The following is a 21,273-nucleotide window of genomic DNA, read 5'->3' as shown; positions in this document are numbered from 1 at the left end:
CTTGCCAGGAACGTCCCATGCACAGAGGAACCTGGTGGGCTACAGTCCATGGGGTCGCAAAGAGTTGGACACGACTAAGCACACACAGAAGAAGAAGAAAGAGTAAAAGGGGCAGAAACCGTATTTGAAGAAATAATGCCTGAAAACCTCTAACCTGGGGAAGGAAACAGCCATCCACGATGAGGTAGGCAGAGAGTTCTAAACAAGATTAACCCAGGGAGACCCACACCAAGACATGTAATAATTAAAATGTCAAAAATTAAAGAGATCATCTTAAAAACAGCAAGAGAAAAACAACTTGTTACATACAATGGAACTCTGATAAAACTATCAGCTGACATCTCAGCAGAAACTTTGCAGGCCAGAAAGGAATGGTGTGATATATTCAAAGTACTGAAAGGAATAAAACTTCCAACCAAGAGTACTCTACCTGGCAAAGTTATCATTCAGAATTGAAGATTAAGAGATTAATCTTCTTAAAATTAAAAGATTAAGAGACTGCCAGAAAAGCAAAAGATAAAGGAGTTAATCAACACTAATGGCTTAGTTGTAAAGAATCTGCCTGCCAATGCAGGAGACATGGGTTTGATCTCTGGGTTAGGAAGACCCCCTGGAGAAGTAAATGGCTATTCACTCCAGTATTCTTGCCTGGAAAATCCATGGACAGAGGAACCTGGTAGACTACAGTCCATGGGGTCACAAAAGAGTCTAAAGAAATGTTAAGAAACTTCTTTAAGAAAAGAAAAAGCAGTAACTAGCAACAAGAAATTATATGAAGAGGGACTTCCCTGGTGGTCCAATGGTTAAGACTCCAAGCTTCCACTGCAGGGATTGTGGGTTTGATCCCTGGTTAGGGAAATAAGACCCCATGGGCAAATGGTGTAGCCAAGAAATAAATAAAAATAAAGAAACTAGAAATCAATAACAGGAGGAAAAGTGAAAAATAAACAAATATGTGAAAATTAAACAACATGTACTTCAATAACGAATACATCAAAGAAAAAAGCCAAGGGGGAAATTTTAAAATAGCTTGAACCAAACAAAAATGAAAATGCAGTAAAACAAAACTTATGGGATGCAATAAAAGCAGTGCTAAGGGAAAAGTTTATAATAATAAACACATTAAGGAAAGAGAAAGGTTTTAAATAAACACCCTAACTTTATATTTCAAGAACAGAAAAGAAGAGTAAACTAAGCTCACAGAAACTAATGTTCACAGAAGAAAGGAAATTACAAAGATCAGAGCAGAAGTAAATGAAATAGAAATCAAACACACAAAGAAAAGATCAATGAAACTAAGACTTTGTTTTTTGAAAAGATAAGCATAATAGGCAAATCTTCAGCTAGACTAGTTAAGAAAAAAAGAGGACTCAAATCAAGTCAGATATGAAAGAAAAGACATTACAACTTACATTAAGTACAAAAGATAAGAGACCACTATAAACAATTATAGACCAACAAATATAACAACCTAGAAGAAATACCTAGAAATATGCAACTTACCAAGACAGTATCATGAAGAAAGAAAATCTGGGCAGACCAAAATGAGTAAGGAGAATCAGTAATCAAAAACTTCCCAAAAAAGAAAAGCCCAGGATCAGATGGTTCAGTTCAGTTCAGTTCAGTTGTTCAGTTGTGTCCGACTCTTTGCGACCCCATGAATCGCAGCACTCCAGGCCTCCCTGTCCATCACCAACTCCCGGAGTGCACTCAAACTCATATCCATCGAGTCAATGATGCCATCCAGCCATCTCATCCTCTGTCATCCCCTTTTCCTCCTGCCCCCAATCCCTCCCAGCATCAGAGTCTTTTCCAATGAGTCAACTCTTCGCATGAGGTGGCCAAAGTACTGGAGTTTCAGCTTTAGCATCATTCCTTCCAAAGAACACGCAGGACTGATCTCCTTTAGAATAGACTGGTTGGATCTCCTCTCAGTCCAAGGGACTCTCAAGAGTCTTCTCCAACACCACAGTTCAAAAGCATCAATTCTTCGGCGCTCAGCTCTCTTCACAGTTCAACTCTCACATCTATACATGACTACTGGGAAAACCATAGCCTTGACTAAACGGACCTTTGTTGGCAAAGTAATGTCTCTGCTTTTGAGTGTGCTATCTAGGTTGGTCATAACTTTCCTTCCAAGGAGTAAGCGTCTTTTAATTTCATAGCTGCAATCACCATCTGCAGTGATTTTGGAGCCCCCAAAATAAAGTCTGACACTGTTTCCACTGTTTCCCCATCTATTTCCCATGAAGTGATGGGACCACATGCCATGATTTTCGTTTTCTGAATGTTGAGCTTTAAGCCAATTTTTTCACTCTCCTCTTTCACTTTCATCAAGAGCTTGTTAGATCCTCTTCACTTTCTGCCATAAGAATGTGAATTCTACTAAACATTTAAATAATTAGCTTCTCATGCTCTTCCAAAATATTGAAGATTGCCTAAACTCACTTTATGAGACTAGCATCATAGTGACACCAAAACCAAAGGACAACAGAAGAAAAGAAAACTATAGGCCCAATAGAAGGCATTTCCACTTACCAAGGATGACTGTGCAACTTATTAGCAACAGAGACTAATAGTGAGCCCCTGATGTGGCAGTGTTCTTCAAGAAGTCTGACTAATCTCATGGTGGCAAGTTACTGATGTGTCAGATCCTTTCCCTCTTGGAAGGGCAACAGTGTGTCCTCAGAGGGATTGATGTATATACCATTTCTGCCTTCAGAGCCTCAATCACCACTACTATGGGGTGACTGATCTACAGGCATGGAATCCCATACAAGATAGCATCCAAGCACAGAATTCATTTTATATTGAAGGAGGGGCTAAAAGAGACCCATGACCACTGAATCCACTCAATAGTATGCTGGTAAACTTTTAACTGTTTTCTTCCTAGAAAATAAACAAACAGAACATAAGACAAAACTTGTGATTGTCAGTATCTATGATGTAGATATTCGCAACTTGGGCAATTTCAAGTTACCAACTGGCTTTCAAAACCTGAAGATGTAACATTTGGCCTTTTATAGCCAGTATGAGCCAACTCTACTACTTCCCTGGATCCAGTGGTCCATCCAGAAGTAGTCTACTTAATGGAGCTTTGGGTGGCGTATTGGAGGTACAACTGAAGTACCTCTCAGTGGCAGTACTCTTGGAGGATGGAAGTCATCCTTCAGGATGCAGCCTATGAAGGAGGAGGTAGACTTTCCTTTATACATGAAGACAGGGAGAAATACACTATAATATTTCTTGTGTAATATACAAGGAGGGCTTCCCTGGGGGTTCAGTGGTAAAGAATCCTCCTGCAATGCAAGAGATGCAGGTTTGATTCCTGGATTGGGAAGATCCCCTGGAGAATACTGGAAATGGAAACCCATTCCAGTACTCTTGCCTGGAAAATTGCTTGGACAGAGGAGCCTGGTGGGCTATAGTCCATGGGGTCACAAGAGTTGGACATGACTTAGTGACTAAACTACACCAGTACCCAAAGAACTCAGATGATCTGCTTGGGTACCTCTTGGTATCCCTTTGCTTAACTGTAACTGGGAATAAGTACATGTAAGAACATCTAAGTTGGACCATAAAGAATGCTGTGCCCAAGAATTAATGCTTTTGAATTGTGGTGCTGGAGAAGACTCTTGAGAGTCCCTTGGACAGCAGGGAGATAAAATCAGTTAATCCTAAAGGACATCAACCCTGAATATTCATTGGAAGGACTGATGCTGAAGCTGAGTCTCCAATATTTTGGCCAACTGAGGTGAAGAGCTGACTCACTGGAAAAGACCCTGATGCTGGGATAGATTAGGGCAGGAGGAGAAGGGGGCAACAGAGGATGAGATGGTTGGATGGCATCACCAATTCAATGGACAAGAGTTTGAGCAAACTCTGGGAGATAGTGAAGGACATGGAAGCCTGGCAGTCCATGCAGTCAAAAAGAGTCAGGCACACTTAGTGACTAAACAATCACAAGAACATGATAACTAAATGGTCAGACTTCTCATGAATGAGATCTTTGGTTAGATCATCAGGAAAGCCACTAAGACCTGCCAAGGTGATCACCGAGGATAAGGGGAATCCAGAATAGATAGTGGAGAAGGGAGACAGTAGAAACCAGTCACTGGGACCAATTGCAGAAACAGGTGCAGTAGTCCATCCATTTATATGCTGCTTCCAAGTTCCCCCTTAGGAAAAAGGGAATCAGAATGGATCTGTTCCCAAACACGTGGAGAGGAGGAGATTCATGCAGTGCAATGGTGAAGTGCTGTGGCCACAGCGATGTGCCTCGCAGATCTCCCTTTAAGAGACCCTGTCTCAAGGAGAATAGTAAGCAGACAGCCTCAGGTGCCATGCTTCTGGATCTGCTGTGATATTCCTGCCAAGGCTACTCTCCCTGAGACACTCCCAGCCAATGAGAGAGCAGCAGGGGGACCAGAGCCAGGACTCCATCAGGACACAGAAGCTGTTACAGGAAACTTTTGCTGTGCATCTCCTCATCAGTCTGATCAAGACTTTCTCAAAGTTCTCACACCTGCACTGCATGCTGAAGCTCTTCCTCTCACTTTTTCTTCCCTCTTTTCAATCACTGGTGTCAGTCCTGCATGATGATTTGAAGGCTCAGGGACTTCCTCGGTAGTCCAGTGGTTAAGACTCTGCTCTTTCAACTCAGGAGTTTTGGGTTCGGTCCCTGGTTGGGTAGCTAAGATCCCAAATCCCTCATGGCACAATCAAAAAATTAATAAATACATGATTTTTTAAAAATAAATGATTTGAACGCTCTGCCTGATCCCTCCCCCCATATCTTTCATGTGCATTTCTCCCAGTAAATTTACTGACATCTTATTTCACCTCAGGGTCTTCGCTTCAGAGCCCCCAAACTAGCATGACAGAGCCACACATGAATCTCAGGAACATGAGGCCAGCTGTAAAAGGGTATAAGCAACATGATTTCACTTATGTGATATCTAGAAGCATGCAAAACTAAAGAACATCCATTTTTGTTGCCGTTTAGTTGCTAAGTCACGTCTGACTCTTTGTGACCCCATGGACTGTAGCCCACCAGGCTCCTCTGCCCATGGGATTTTCCAGGCAAGAACACTGGAGTGGGTTGCCATTTCCTTCTCCAAGGGATCTTCCCAAACCAGGGATTGAACTCCTGTCTCCTGCATTGGCAGGCGGGTTCTTTACCACTGAGCCACCAGGGAAACCCAACATCTGTTTAGAGCATATACATATGTGGTAAATCTATAACAAAATGCAAGTGAATAATAACCATCACATTCAGGATAACAGTTACATCCAATGGAAGGATGGGAAGGCAATGGGACAGTGAGTGAACACATGGGTATTCTTAATGTCTTCTGTCTCTTCAGCTGAAGGGTGAGTTCATGTTGGTCCCTTTTATTTATATCTTGAATATATTTGTTGTAAATATTCCCTCAGTATAACTCAATATTTATGTTAAAATAGAAAGATTTCCTGAATTTTCTGGAAATAATAATACAATGATAGTTATCGTTTACTGTTAACCATAATTTTACTCCTTCATTAAACTCTCATAACAATTTCTTAACAGCTATATGTAGCATTTTTAAAGTCATATGTGAAACAAAAGAAAAAAAGCTAAAATATTATTTAAAAGGTAAAAATAAATCAGATATCAGTAAAAAAAAAAAAAAGATTAAAAATAAATTCAGTCATATAGGAAAGCCAATAATGTTTTCATCAAACTTTTACAAAAAGAGAAAAAATAAAATCATTTATGAAAATTTTAAATACAGATATTCAGATATTACAATCCCAAAATATGAATCAGTGACGAATTATAGCATTTAGTCCCTCTCTATAGACTTGAGTGTTAATCTAGATAACCTCAAGGTGAGGGCCTACAGGCAAAACCAATGGTACATCCCCCCAGTGGGGAGCAAGAAGGGCCACCTCCCTATCCTATGGCCTCCAGCCCACTGGCAAAACGAACAACCATGATTTGCTTGACACAGAAAGAGCACCATAGACAAAAGAAAATTATTTTAAATTCAAATGTTAAGAGTTAGACAACCGATGATATACTTGAAACATTTTTTAAAATTTTATTTATCGACATATAGTTAATTGACAATGATGCATTCATTTCTGCTGTACAGCAAAGGTTTCAGAGAGAGAGAGAGATCTACATATATACACGTACACTCATGGGGCTTCCCTGATGGCTCAGCAGTAAAGAATCTGCCTGCTAACGCAGGAACCACGAGTTCAATCCCTGGCTGGGAAGATCCCTTGGAGAAGGAAATGGCAGCCATGTATTTCCAGTATTCCTGACTGGAAAATCCCATGGACAGAGGAGCCTGGTGAGCTATAGTACATGGGGTCGCAAAAGAGTTGGACACAACTTAGCGACTAAACAACAACAAATACACACAAACACAGTAAGTCCCCTTCAAGTTGCAAACTTTCAGAGATGCAATTGTGCTACTACCCAGATATCACTGGATCACTTTTTCAAGAGTGTGGATAGAACTGAATCCAGCAAGGAACCAGAGCCTGTGCGATCAACATCAGGCATGAGTGAAATTGCACCTTGCCCTCCACCTCTTCTTGCTGACGATCCTTCAGCTCTACCAGCTCCCTCCTCCAGTCAGTAACACTTCTTGCCTGTTTGCTGGATGCCAGCCCGTGTGCCAGCTGCTGTACTGTACTACTGTACTCTTCAAGGTACCATACTATAGAATTAAATATGTTTTCATAATTTTTTGTGTTTGTTTTTTATGTATTATTTGTGTGAAGAGTATTATAAACGTGTTACAGTACTACAGTATTTAACTCTTTGTATGAGTTGGGTACTTAGGGCAACTTAGTTGGACTTACAAACAAATTGGACTTAGGAGCACACTCTGGGAATGAAACGCATTTGTATGTAGGGAACTTTGTGTGCATGTGTGTATTTTTTTATATTCCTTTTCATTATGATTTATCACAGAATACTGAATATAATTCTCTGTGCTATACAATAGGACCTTGCTGTTTACCCATCTTGTATATAATAGCTTGCATCTGCTAATCCCAAACTTTTCCATCCTTCCCCAATTCCTCCTTCCCCAATTCCTCCCTTGAGATGTCTACTCTCTATGTTGTGATTCTGTTTTGGGAAACATCTTTTTTTTTTTGGCAAGATGTAATATTTTATTTGTTAAATGCAAAGTTTTAGTTCAGTAGTGAAATGTTTTATTAAATTTGAATATTATCTTGTAAAATTAAAATATAATTTTTTTAAATGATGACTCTTCTTCATTATTAAATCATATTGTTGGAAAACATTGTTTTTAAAAGACCATAAAAAAAAATGACCATGAGCACAGCCTGAGTTTTCACATTAAAAAAATAAAATTTGTCACTAATCTTCTTAGCTCTGATCTTTCTAATTACCAAAACAAAATTTTCTCCTCTTGTGCCCAGGGTTTTTCCAGGCCCCACCAGCTCCTAGGAAGTGGTCACACCAATAGTGATGACCAGCTCATGAGCTGGCTTACACGAGGTATCTGGAGGGAGTGGTTCACCACTGCAATGCTGAGAGCTGGCTTTTCTGTCCTCCCCACTCCACTCCCACTCCACTCCCAACCCCTGCAGATGGCATGTACCTCTTCCCTGTATGCTGGGAATGAGATTTTGTTACCAACCCTTATGACCGAGGGAGGTTTCTGAGTGATAAGGGAAAAGCCTATAGATGGAAACTTGCCTCTAATCTAATGCACTCAGCTAAACATTATTTTACATCTTCAAGACACAGATCAGCCAATATGGGACATTTGTTGTGATCTGAATTAAGAAATACGTGTTCAGACTTCTTTGGCTGTCCGGTGGTTAAGAATGGGCCCGTCGATTCAGGGGACACGAGTTCAATCCCTAGTCTGGGAAGATTGAACATGCCTCAGGCAACTTGGCCTGCGAGTCACAACTACTGAGCCCGTGTGCTGCACCTACTGAAACCCACGGTCCTAGAGCCTGTGCTCTGCAACAAGATAAGCCTTCACAATGAGAAACTGGAGAGCCACAACTAGAGAACAGCCCTAGCTCACCGCAGCTAAAGAAGGTCCAAGCGCAGCAACGAAGACCCAGCCCAGCCAAAATAAAATAAATGTTTAAAAAAGAAATACATGTTTAATCTCTGTCCCCATTTCTGGCACAGAGCTCCTAAAACCCTTGAAATGTCCTAGGTGTTGAGAGCAATAACGTTGTCTTTTGTTATGTTATGAGGTGACTTTTGCAGGTTGCTGGGAAACCAACCATTGGATTAGAGGGTTGGAACTTTCATCGCCACCAGCTTCTGACCTCCAGGGACAGGGGAGGGGCTGGAGCTTGAAACAATTGCCAACGGCCAATGATTTAATCAAACATATCTATGTAGTGAAGCCTGCATAAAAACCCAAAAAGATGGGGTTTGGAGAACTTCTAGACTGGTGAACATGTCAAAGATCTGGAGTTAGTGGCATCCTCAGAGAACCTGGAACCTCCATGCTCTGTCTCCATACCTTGCCACATACATCTCTTTCATCTAAGGCCCTGCTCTAAGCCTGGACAGTTAGAATTCTGAGAGGAGTGGGTTTAACTTTGTCATTCTTGTTTAGTTGCTAAGTCATGTCTGACTCTTTTGTGACTGTATGGACTCTAGCCCACCAGGCTCCTCTGTCCATGGGATTTTCCAGGCTGGAGTAGGTTGCCATTTCCTTCTCCAAGCGATCTTCCTGACCCAGGAATGGAATCTGAGTCTCCTGCATTGCACACAAATTCATTATTGCTGAGCCACCAAGAAAGCCCGGGTTTGACTTACTAAGTCTACATTTTGCCCAAACACCCGAGCTTTTAGTTTTCACTCCAGGTGATTCTGATGTTGCTTACAACTGAGTGAGATACTCAGTGAGATACAAGTGGGATACAACTGCACAATATAGGTCAGCACTTAAGTCATTTCATAATGATGCCTAGGTACCAGGAGTGCTCCGCCTGGGGTGGGTCATGCACTGACACCATGCCAGATGAGAACAGCCCAATGATGGAAGTGAGGAGGCTCACAAGGTGCTGTCTTGTTCTGGATAATTGTTGCTGATTTCTCACACCATGATTCATAATATCCCAACTCCAGGAAACAGAAACTGAAAGACCCCAAATCCAGGCTATCATGACTTCCAGTTCAAATAATCAATGTTAATGCCACCTCAGTAAGTCACCGCCACACTGTGCGCCTCCTTTTCCTCACCCATAAAATGAAAAGGCTAAAGGAGATGAGGTCATTAAGAAAAGCTATACAATTCCTGGGGAGGGGGAGCAAAAAACTATTGCTATTCCTATTATTTTTAATTGAAGTAGAGTTGATTTACAATGTTTCAGGTATATAGGAAAGTGATTCACATACATACATATATATATATTGTTTTTCAGAATTTTTTCCATTAAAATTATTGCAAAATATTGAATATAGTTTCCTGTGTGTACAGTAGGTTCTTATTGATTATCTATTTTATATATAGGAGGGTGTATCCATTAACTCAAATTTCCAATTTACCTAAGTTCTCTATTTTCCCTTTGGTAACCATAAGCTTGTTTTCTCTATGAGTCTTTTTCTGTTTTGTAAATAAGTTAATTTGTATCATTTTTTTAGATTTGACATGTAAGTGATATCACATCATCAGTTCAGTTCAGTTCAGTCACTCAGTCGTGTCCGACTCTGCAACGGCATGGACTGCAGCATGCCCATCACCAACTCCCGAAGCTTGCTCAGACTCACATCCATCAAGCTGGTGATGCCATCCAACCATCTCCTCAAGTGTGAGAAATGCAAATTGATGATTCATTGACATGAAGCATTATTCATTACAACCCTTGGTCTCAGAGTCTTGAGGAGGCATCTTTAGTCCTCATGGCCAATTGTTAATGCTGGGGACAGTGTCTTGAAACCATCGTTGCCCTTCAGCAATTCTGGGGCCAGATGATGTAAGCCCCAAAGCAGCTTGACAGGAAAACATCCCACTCAACTGTTTTCTCTGGACTTGTGATTTTGGTGGCAAAGTTCTTAATCCCCTCCTCCCCCAACTGGAAGCCAGAAACCCCTCTTCCAGGGCATCAAGGTTTTCTGTAGTATCTAGTTGCTAAAGATCCAAAGGAACCAAATGCTTCGATGAATGTTGGCCTGGAGCACATGGCACTCAAGTGCAAGAGCCTTAGACACAGCAGACACGTGGAAGTCAGATGTACACCAGGCCATGAGCTGAAAATGAGAGTGCTGCTGCTCACAAGAACCTTCCCTGATTTCTTCCACTGTGCCAGATCGTGTGCAGTATTTCTCAAATGTGATGGGTAAGCGGGGGGTCCACGGAAGGCTGTTCTCTGGGTTCCACAAGATGAGATTATTGTGTTTTTCATTTTTGTTTGTTTCTTTGGTTTTGTTTTGTTTGTTTTTGGCCATGCTGCTTGGCTTGTGGGATCTTAGTTCTCTGTCCAGGAACTGAACATGAGCTCAAGGCAATGAAAGCACCAAGTCTTAACCACTGGAGCTTAGAGAAATTCCCTATGTTTGCATTTTGAGAGTGAAAGTGTTAGTCGCTCAGTCATGTCTGACTCTGCAACCCCATGGACTGTAGTCCACCAGGCTCCTCTGTCCATGGGATTTCCCAAGCAAGAATCCTGGAGTGGGTAGCCATTCCCTTCTCCAGGGGATCTTCTGGACCCAGGGATCGAACTCATGTCTCCTGCATTGCAGGCAGATTCTTTACCATTTGAGCCACCAGAGAAGCCCCATTTTTCATTCTGAGTATGTTCTAAATATGTTGTCAGAATCTCTTATGGGTGACCAGAATGACCACTTTACCCCTGAGCCCAGCCACAAGGCATCATCTTATTAGAATTTTGCATGAGCTCTTATACATGCCAGTTGACAAAGGTATCATAGTGCCCGCATGAACAGAGATTCCACAATAGAGAAAGGAGATGAGGAAACTGAATCACCACACAGCTCCTGGTAGGACTGGCTATGCCATGGCACTCAGAATCATGTCGCAAGGGAATGTGTCATCAGACCCCAACCGTCACATGTAACAATTGCCAATGTAACGATGCAAATCGGCAGATGTAACATGCCACCATTTATTAGCAGTGAGCGTAGTACTAAATATCCAATGAGTAATTCTTCTATTGATATTCCAGAACTAATTAGCTTTGTGTCCACATTAATGTTGACTATAAAACTGCATGCTGAAAAAGTATTTCATTGAAGAAGAAAACTTTTAAGAATCAAGAGACACTGTGTTAAGTCAGTGCTTATTGACTGCTTACTAGCCTGCCTAGTAGAGTAAGTGGTGTGATCGTCCAATACTTTAATGAAAGTTTCATTTTAAAAAATTCATTACTGGTGTTATTGTGTGGACTATATTTAAGCAAACATCATTTTCTGCATTTGTAGTATCATAGTCAGAATAAGAAATCTACGATATGTAGAACCAGATCTGAGCTACATCTTTCTACAATTATACCCTAAATCAGTTGTTTCATTTCATCACAATGTAACATCTGAAGCACGGCTGGTGAAGAATTTAGGCTCTCTGTTCCCCAAAAGGCACCTTTTACTGCAGTTTTTAGAGGGAGTTAGTTAGATGGTAAGAGTTCCTAAAAAGAAAAGAAAACAAGGCATGAGATTCTACAGGAAACGGTAAATAGCAGTGCCTTTTTACATGAAATATCCCCACCACCCAACCCTATCACCATTGATAAGGACCCTGCTTCCTTCAGCTAAGCCCCAGGCTGACCCACTGTGGTGTTCTCATTTAATTACTCTTGCTAATTTCAGCTTGCTCCTTGTTTCCTATTTCATTCTATATCTGTTTTAGCTTTCTTATTATATAAACAACCTAGAGTTTATATTTGGCTTTCTGGTGAGTGCACGTGTGCTAAGTCACTTCAGTCATGTCTGACTCTTTGTGATATCATGAACTGTAGCCTGCCAGGTTCCTCTGTCCATGGGATTCTCCAAGCAAGAATACTAGAGTGGGTTGCTATGCCTTCCTCCAGGGGATCTTCCCAACCCAGGGATCAAACCCATGTCTCCTGAGGCTCCTGCACTGCCGGTGGATTCTTTACCTCTGAGCCACCAGGGAAGCCCTGGCTTTATGGTAACACATTAGAATTAGACAAAAATAATTCAATTTCATTAAGAATAATTTTCTTTTACAAGACTCTAACCCTTAAAATGATGTATTAACCCTTGCAAGTTACTGGAAAGATATAGAGATTATGGGAAACGTAATACCATCAGGAAACAAAGCAGAATAGAAAGATCAGCTCCAAGCTAGTCCCAATATCTTGGGTAAGACTCATGAGCTCTGAGGCTTCTTCATAACCACACCCAGGAGAGAATCCTACTGTTTTAGGGTCCCAATATGTTTACAGATGCCTTGAGGGATGGACCATTGCAGCTGAAAAGGAGAGCCCCACACCACCCACCTCCTTTGCTTCTGAGCCCACGTTCTATTCCTTGGTTTCCATAGAGTCATTGCTTCTCTCCTTTTATAAAATAAGATGAGAATGGGGTCAAGCCCACCTCTAAGCATGGATGAAAATGACACAGAGATAATACAGACAAAGACACGAGTGCTAGAAATGATAAGACCAAGTTGCCACCTCTAGGTTGAGTTCAAACCTTGAAATCTAATTGGAAGGCAATATTGTACATGATCCCCGGCTCAGAAGTGAGAAAGATGGGCTGGTTTGTCTCGGAAGAGGCAATGAACCATCCAGGAAAGGCCACAGACTCAAATGTGGAGGTCCTGCCTGTCGTTTCATGGTAGAAAAGGAATGGCTTCACAGGCTTGGCTTGGTTGTACAGATCCAATATCTTCTGTTTCTGAAATGGGACAGAAAATGCCAGAAGGAGAAACAGAGGCTGTTTGAGTAGTTCAAGGTTGTTGTTGTTTAGTTGCTAAGTCATGTCTGACTCTTTCGAGAACCCACAGACTGTAGACTGTCAGGCTCCTCTGTCCATGGGATTCTCCAGGCAAGAATACTTTCCTTCTCCATGGAATCTTCCCAACACAGGGCTTCAACCCTCGTCTCTTGTATTGAGCGGCAGATTCTTTACCACTGAGCCACCTTGGAAGCTCTGCAGTTCAAGGTTCCTTGCACACAACCTATAAATGTTCCAACATTTGAGCAACCCTATCCATCCATTAGAGCAAGCCTAGGAAAATACATTTCAAAGGAACAACAAAGTGGGCACACAAAATCTCACCTTCCCAGCCTTCACGCTCAAATCCAGAGGTGGCATGGAAGTGACACAAGGCACAGGTTCACAAATAAGTAGCCACACTTGAATTACAAATTGCAACTTTCCTCACATTAGAGGCTGAGAAGACCCCCTCTCCCCCGAGGAAAAGGAAGGAGATGCAAATTTGCAGCAGGAAGCCAAGGTCCTCTCTCACCCAAGCTGCATCCATGAGAGACCCCCTCCTGTAAGAACCACTGTCTGGCAAAGGACTAGCAGGGGGGTGGGGTGTATAGTTTTCTAATTAGTTGTCAAACATATGAGAAAGGTCAAAGCCATGAGAAAGGCACAAGACGGTCTAAAATCTCAAAGGACTTGCATTCAAAGGAACAAAGGAATATAGAATAATCAGAAAAAATCTTCCATACTGTATACAGAAAGATATTTGTAGGTGTATATATTTATATATTTACATATTGTTATTTTAGGTAAGATAAGTATTTCTAAGTAAATTACATTATATCCAAGATCTCCAAAGAGATAATAGAATGGCCCATAATTCAGCCACATCCTACCCTGAATAAGGGGACTTCTTCCAAAAGATTTCTTTATTCAGTTAATAACGTCCATTTAATCTATCCCACTCTGTGGACAGCCAAAACCCAAGAAGCCAACCTTGATACTGCTTTCTTTGACCTCTTAGCATCTAACCCAGTAGCAAGACCTGTAAACCCTAGTTCCAAAATCTTTGTTGAATTGAGCCGCTTCTCACATCCTCCCCCACACCTGTTCCATCCCCACCACCCATTCTCCACAAAGCAGTTGAATGAACTGTAAACTGAAATAACTGAATAAATAAAATCATGTTACCATCCAGCTTAAATGTCTTGAATGATGTTCTCATAATTATCATATAATTTAAGGCCTTTAACAAAACCTGCAGGGTCTAAACCATCTAGCTCTTGCCTACAGAACAGAGCGTACTGTTTCATCTTCATCTACTTCATCACACACCATATTCACTCTGTCAGCAAATTCTATGGCTTCAATTTAAAGTATTTCAAGACTCTGACCATCATCCCTCTTCCTCCAGTAGACTCTCAGATTACACCTGGGTCACCCTGAAGCCTCCAAGGGGCATTTTGTCCTTGTCCTTCACACGCTGCTCTCAAGTAGCAGCCAAAATAATCCTTTTAAAATCTATGTCCTTTCATGTCACTCTTCTATTCAAAACATTCTAATAATTTGGATTGAATTAATTTTTAATTTTTTATATATATTTTTAATTGGAGTATAGTTGCTTTACAGTGTTGTGTTAGTCTCTGCTGTATAACAAAGTGAATCAGCCCTATGTGTACATATATCTCCTTCCTCTTGGACCTCTCTCCCAGCCCCACCCCCAATTCCATCCCTCTAGGTCATCATAGAGCACCAAACTGAGCTCCCTGTGCTGTACCAGCTATCTGTCTTACACATGCTGCTGCTGCTAAGTTGCTTCAGTCGTGTCCGACTCTGTGCGACCCCATAGACGACAGCCCACCAGGCTCTGCTGTCCCTGGGATTCTCTAGGCAAGAACGCTGGAGTGGGTTGCCATTTCCTCCTCCAATGCATGAAAGTGAAAAGTGAAAGGGAAGCCGCTCAGTCGTGTCCAACTCTCAGCGACCCGATGGACTGCAGCCCACCAGGTTCCTCTGTCCATGGGATTTTCCAGGCAAGAGTACTGTAGTGGGATGCCATTGCCTTCTCCGATCATACACATAGTAGTAGATAAATACAATGGAATATTACACAGCCATAAAAGGGAATGAAATTGGGTCTTTGTAGTGATGTGGATGAACCTAGAGTCTAGGATATATGTTGAATGAATTAATTGATTGACAGGTTAAAGTCCTTACAAAAGTGGGAAAGCTCTTTTACTATCTGCCTTTCTCTGAACTCTGCCTCCTCCCCAGCTCACTCCCGGTCCTTGAACTCGCCCTCACAGGACACTCTGTTGGCTCACACTTTTGCTTCCTTTCCTGTCCAATAAAATCTCACCTTTGCAATAACACCTGTTGTACTATTTACCATGAAGCCAGGCTCTAGCTCTTTCTGGCACCACCAGTCTCTTTACCAGTTCTATATCATTCTTTCCCAGACAACATAACCCCCTTTAACATGTCACAGGCTTACCCATGATTATGCTTCTTGTGGACCATTTCTTGTCTTCCACTAGAATGTAAACCCTAGGAAGGCAAGGCTCTTTGCCATTCTTTGCACTGATGATGTTCAAATGCCTACAACAGTGCTGGAGGCCAGTTAGAATGCACACATTTGCTGACTTGGATTGGATGGTGTTGAATTAAATTGAATTGCTGTAAACTGAAGTTTCAAAAACAAGTTGTTTTATAACAGGCAGTTAAAAATAAGAAAAACGTGGGCTTCCCTGGTGGCTCATGGTGAAGAATCCTCCTGCCAATGCAGGAGAAACAGTCTCGATCCCTAGTTCTGGGAAGATCCCACATGCCGAGGAACAGCTAAGCCATGCCACAACTACCAAGCCTGTGCCCTGGAGCCCAGAAGCCACAACTAATGAGCCCACGCACCATAGCTACTGAGCCCACGTGCCTAGAGAGCCCGTGCTCTGCAACAAGAGAAGCCACCACAATGAGAAGCCCATCCATCACAGCTAGAAAATAGCCTCCACTCACTGCAGCTAGAGAAACCCCACACAGCAAAAAAAAAAAAAAAAAAAGACCCAGCACAGCCAAAACTAAACAAATAAAAAAAATTTTTTTTTAAAAAAGCTTATTGCATGCACAAGACTCTAAAGGAGCCAGGTATAAATATGTTTAAGAACAGGAAAGTATTTCTTTTTTAATTATAAAATTAGATTTCCTGACAAATCAACTTCTGAGAAAAGAAGTTGGGTTTTTTCAAACATTATTTTTCTTTGTCACTTACCTTCAACTGTAATTTGGGCTTTCCATCAATGTCCTCACAATATAGACACATTTCTGGCTGCTTTATTCCCAAATAAATAGGAACCCCTTTGTCTTTCTCAAGAGACTCCGCATACTTGCATGGCATAATGGTGACAGTGACTGTCAGATAAGAGGGGTTACGGTGTCAGTGACCTTTTGCAATTACAATAGACCAAGATCTTACAGGCAAGGCTGGAAGAGACCTTAAGAGTATAATCCCACTACCCCAGACCCACAGAGTGGTCAGCCTCATATTCATTCGTTCATTCATTCCTCAGTCATACCAAGCACCAGTCACTGCTCTAGGAAATGGAGCACTGGCAGAGGAGGCAGACCCCACCCTTGGGATTTTCACAACCTCTGCTTGAACACGTGGAGGCGAGGAGCCCCAACCCCAAGCAACCCCTCTGATCCTTGGAAAGTTCTGTTCATTAGCGAGTTTTGCCTAATTGATGTTGAAATCTGCCTTCTGTGCAATCCACCCAATTAGTCCTCTTAGGACATAGGAAGTTGGGCAAACAAGCCACTCTTTTTCCTTAGGACAGGCCTTCAGATCACTGAAAACAGCTCTCCTGCTCCCCCAAAAGCTACTCCACTCCCTCTGCTCTCTTTGCCATGGTCCAAGACACCTCTTCCTGGGCAGATGTGAAATTCTTCCCCCTCCAGGTGGTGGTGTTCAGTTGCTAGATTGTGTCTGACTCTTCGCAATCCCATGGACTGCAGCACACCAGGCTCCTCTGTCTTCCACTCTCTCCCAGAGTTTGCTCAATATCATATCCATCGAATTGGTGAAGCCATCCAACCATCTCATTCTCTGCTTCCCCCTTCTCCTTTTGCCTTAGTCCGTCCCAGCAACAAGGTCTTTTCCAGTGACTTGGCTCTTCGCATCAGGTGGCCAAAGTATTGGACTTTTAGCTGCAACAACAGTCCTTTGATGAATACTCAGTGTTGATTTCCTGTATGGTCGACTGGTTTGATTTTTTTGTAGTTCAAGGGACTCTCAAGAGTCTTCTCCAGCACTACAGTTGAAAAGTATCATTTCTTCGGCACTCAGTCTTCTTTCTGGTCCGTGTACTCATAGCTTTGACTATATGGACCTTTGTCAGCCAAATGATGTCTCTGCTATAAAGCCACACTTTAATCAAAGGATGGTACAGACATCCCAGCTGCACTGATGTGAGGCTGCTCCAAGGAGCAGCTACACGATGACCTGTCACTTACCTGGCCCCACATTGTTGCTCCGAGGAACTGCCACGAGGGTCTGACCCTGAAGGAGCCACACCTGCTGACTCAAGTCGGAGACTACTACAGGTCTGGGATGATCCATTGCTGTGTAAGTGGAAAAGAATAACTTTTTAAAAGCCCCAACATGATGAAGGCTGCTTTACCAGATATTAGGAGAAAGATCATCTAATCCAAGTCTTTCAGGAAGGAAGGCTCAGTCAGTAAAGAATGAACATTAAAAAAAAAAAAAAAAAGAATCTGCCTGAAATCCAGGAAACCACCTGCAATATAGGAGACCTGGGGAAGATTGCCTGGAGAAGGAAATGGCAACCCCTTCCAGTATTCTTGCCTAGAGAATCCCACGGACAGAGGAACCTGGTGGGATACAGTCCCTGGGATTGCAAAGAATCAGAGATGACTTAGTGACTAAACCACCACCAGGAGAATGATCTAATCCAGGTCTTTCAGGAAGGATGGTTCAGGGTTTGCACATTAAAACTGGCAGCTCTCACATGACCCGTGAACCCAGCCTTTCTTTCCACTGAAACTGTGGGCTCTGTTGAGGAAGAGAAAGGCCATAACTGGTCTAAGAAGGTAAACTCTCATCCCCATAAGTACACATGTGTCAAGGCCCAGCTACTCTCTTTGATGCTTTGGGTTTGGCCCAAGCCTGGGTCTGGACCCAGAGCAGTGAATAAGAAATGGTCCTCACCCTCATGTTCCAATGGGAGATGGATAGCCTTGGGTGGTAAGGACTGTACACAGGAAGGGGCAGAGGAGCCTGGGGTGTTCAGAAGAGGCAGGCATGAATGTTCCTGGCCTCCAGACCCCATGCCAACATCACCTGATGAATGGGCTTCTCCATGGTCTTCCAGAAAACATGCCATAGTGGGGAAGTCTCAGTGCCTGTGGGGGACAGTGATAGGAGATCTGAGCATTAGAAGACATTTCAAGACCCTCCCAGAAAACTAGTTCCTAATGTCCTGATTCTGGGCAAGGAGCCAGGAAGCCTGGACTGATACCAAGATCTGAGGCACCTTCTGGGACAAAACCTCAAGGCAACCTTAAGGAGGGCATGTAAAGCAGAATTTTCCTCCTCCCAGGGATCCAGCCAGGGACTGTATTCCCCCTAGAGGTTCCAAGGTCCATGACTTTTGACCTCAAATAGCCCACAGCTCCCTGAAGTCTGGGTCACCTCCTCCCAGCAGCCCTCCCCAATCCCACTGGCAAATGCATCTGCCTAGGAACAGGGGAGGGACCCGAGTCAAGTAGATCTGCCAGGATCCTAGCAGCTCCCCATTAAGAAGCACCTAGCCCAGCACAGCTCCACCCCTTCACTGAATCCTAAAACACTGAAAAGAGAGAAGGCCCTAGAGTCAAGGAACCTTCCAGCTCTCAGTTGGCAAGAACCTTTAAAGAAAGCACAGGGGACTGTATAGTAGCTCCAGCAGCTCCCGAGAGCAATGACGGGCTATGACGAAGCCGGAGACATTTATCTGGCATGTTAGGGAGTGCCAGCTACTCAATGGGGCGTGACAATCTTCTGACATGAATGAAAGCAGGATCCTCCTTTCAGAAGATCCCGTGAGGCTCAGATGAAGAAATTACAGCATCAGCATGATATGACCTGTCTGTCTGGGCTCCCTGAGAAGAAAATACCAAGCCAAGCTCCTCCAGCAGGGTTAATGACAGATCCTGGGTTTCTCAGGAAGGGGAGATTGAGGGACTTCCCCAGAACCCAATTCTCTTGCTGCTGTCACTCTGGACTGGACTTGCCAGCTCTAAGTGAAGGGACTCCATCACCTGGGGCCAGGAAGCTTGCCCTCTGCAGTCCTACTAAGGGAGCCCTATGACAGCAAAATTAGCTGTGGGCCCAGGTGGCACTAGTGGTAATGATCCTGCCTGCCAAAGCAGGAGACCATAAGAGACATGGGTTCGATCCCTGGGTCGGGAAGATCCCCTGGAGGAGGGCATGGCAACCCACTCCAGTATTCTCGCATGGAGAACCCCATGGACAGAGGAGCCTGGTGGGCTACAGTCCATAAGGTCAGGTACAACTGAAGCAACTTAGCACACACAGGCAGAGACAGGAGGTATATGGCATTTCTGGTCACTGAATTATTCCAACTTGGGTTACCCATACATGGAGGGTTAAGCTAAAAGCACCTCCCTCTGCTCCTTTAGTCCCTTGGAGATGCACCTCCATTCTCTTGGGAACCACAGGCATTGAGCAGCACACCCTTAACTGTGGTAAACCTGAGGACTTCCCTGGTGGTTCAGGGATTAAGTCTCCGTCCTTCCAATCAGGGGACACAGGTTTAATCCCTGGTTGGGGAACTAAGATCCCACATGCCATTTGGTATAGCCAAAAAAAAAATGAAGTCCTAGTTTCTGGTGCCCCTAAACGTAGTGGACTCTAGACCTGCCTAAGGACTAATGAGGTAGGTAGTGACTTTTTGAAAAACTGAACCCCAGATCCCAGCTTACCCCTTCCACTCTGCTCTAGTAATGTAGGACATTTGTAGGTGTCAACAAATGGTAAGTTATTGTTCTATACATTTGTTACATTCACACACCATCTGCTGAGGTCACATACAAAACATTTCTGAGACACAAGTTAATTTGACTGAAGTGAATTTCAGAAGGCAGACTTAGATGCATCTAATAGCTTCATATTTACCTGGGGTAAAAGAGCAAAGAATAAGATAGAACCTTCTAGGTTAGCACCTCCATGAACCCCTCTTCCCAGCCCTGAGAAGAGTCTCCTTACTTAACCTCTCATACATTTCACTCCCATATCCTTCTTTCTTACTCTCTTTTTTTGAAATTTCTCACCAGGCCACACCACCCAGCATGTGGAATCTTAGTTCCCCAACCAGGGATCGAACTCCTGCTTCCTACAGTGGAAGCAGATTCTTAACCACTGGTGAAGTCCCACCCATCTCCTTTCTGGCCTTAGAGGAACATGATCCTTCCTTGTTGAGGCCTCAGCCCCATCACTTCTGGTTTGCAGTTTATCTGTTTCCCTTGGAGAGAAAGTGTGGTTATGAGTTTAGATACACCTCTGGGCAAATCCAGGCTCGGCCAGTGTCACCGCTTGAGTCCTCTTTGCCCAGCTGAAGAATCCCTCCATCATGCTTCAGTCATCATACCCCTTTTCTTGGGATGCTTGCCCCAAAATGACATCAAAAAGGCCCCACCATCTGGCCCCCAAATTCATGGGTCCCTGTTTCAGTCAGGATCTAGGCTGGAAAGCAGAACCCACACAAGAAACTGCAAACAGAGGGAACTGAACACCAGGAACTGGTCACACATATGGTAGAAGGCTGAAGAGTAAAAAGGAGTTGCCAGAGTTACCTCAGTTCAGTTCAGTTCAGTCGCTCAGTTGTGTCCAACTCTTTGTGACCCATGGACTGCAGCAAGCCAGGCTTCCCTGTCCATCACCAGCTCCCAGAGCTTGCTATCTCAGACAGTATCCAACTGCAGGAAGGAATCAGGAGAAAACAAAAGAATCCAGGAGTCAAAGGAGGAAGCTTGTAGGACTGATGCTTAGACCTCAGGAGGGGTTCCTCTATCAAACTGGTGCTCAGACCTCTGAAAAGAGAGTGTGGTCTCCTGGGTGCATGAAACACAAAGACGGAGATGAAGGGTCAGCCCTGGAGATGCTCAGAGGGCCCAAAGGACACAAAATAGAGAGCCATACTTCCATTGATTGAAAGCCTTTGGGAGGACGTCCCTGGTGGTCCAGTGGTTAAGAATTCTTCTGCCAATGCAGAGGACACAGGTTTTATCCCTGGTCCTGGAAGATCTCATATCTTCTGGATAATTAAGCCCAAGTGCCACAACTA

At 43.2% G+C, this 21,273-nt stretch overlaps 1 protein-coding gene across 2 annotated transcripts; it reads right to left on the bottom strand.

The window, feature by feature from the left end:
- Nucleotides 1-965: 965 nt before the first annotated feature.
- IL36G (interleukin 36 gamma) lies at nucleotides 966-18,885 on the bottom strand. Of its 2 annotated transcripts, none has more exons than XM_040224228.1 (7): nucleotides 18,811-18,885; nucleotides 18,270-18,331; nucleotides 17,423-17,530; nucleotides 16,182-16,321; nucleotides 12,677-12,880; nucleotides 11,125-11,646; nucleotides 966-976 (listed from the first exon to the last, which is right to left on the bottom strand). In XM_040224228.1, exons 2-6 carry the CDS (start codon nucleotides 18,310-18,312, stop codon nucleotides 11,626-11,628), a joined length of 516 nt encoding a protein of 171 aa, XP_040080162.1. In that variant the 5' UTR covers nucleotides 18,313-18,331; nucleotides 18,811-18,885; the 3' UTR covers nucleotides 966-976; nucleotides 11,125-11,625. The 2 variants fall into 2 exon arrangements, with proteins under 2 accessions (XP_040080162.1, XP_040080164.1); XM_040224230.1 differs by having other exon boundaries at nucleotides 18,736-18,876.
- Between the last annotated feature and the right edge of the window lie 2,388 nt (nucleotides 18,886-21,273).

This window comes from Oryx dammah, unplaced genomic scaffold, assembly GCF_014754425.2.
Source record: "Oryx dammah isolate SB20612 unplaced genomic scaffold, SCBI_Odam_1.1 HiC_scaffold_25, whole genome shotgun sequence".
Taxonomy (NCBI): Eukaryota; Metazoa; Chordata; class Mammalia; order Artiodactyla; family Bovidae; genus Oryx; species Oryx dammah.
This window is presented reverse-complemented; position numbering and strand designations above follow the sequence as displayed.

Bases quoted from the DNA above. Each gene is read 5' to 3' on its own strand.
- IL36G (XM_040224228.1), bottom strand. From the start codon at position 18,312: ATGGCATGTTTTCTGGAAGACCATGGAGAAGCCCATTCATCAG. The intron at 16,322-17,422 runs GTAAGTGACAGG...CTTATCTGACAG, and splicing joins GAGCAACAATGTGGGGCCAG to TCACTGTCACCATTATGCCA. The intron at 12,881-16,181 runs GTAAGTGACAAA...GTCCCATTTCAG, and splicing joins AGCCCAAATTACAGTTGAAG to AAACAGAAGATATTGGATCT.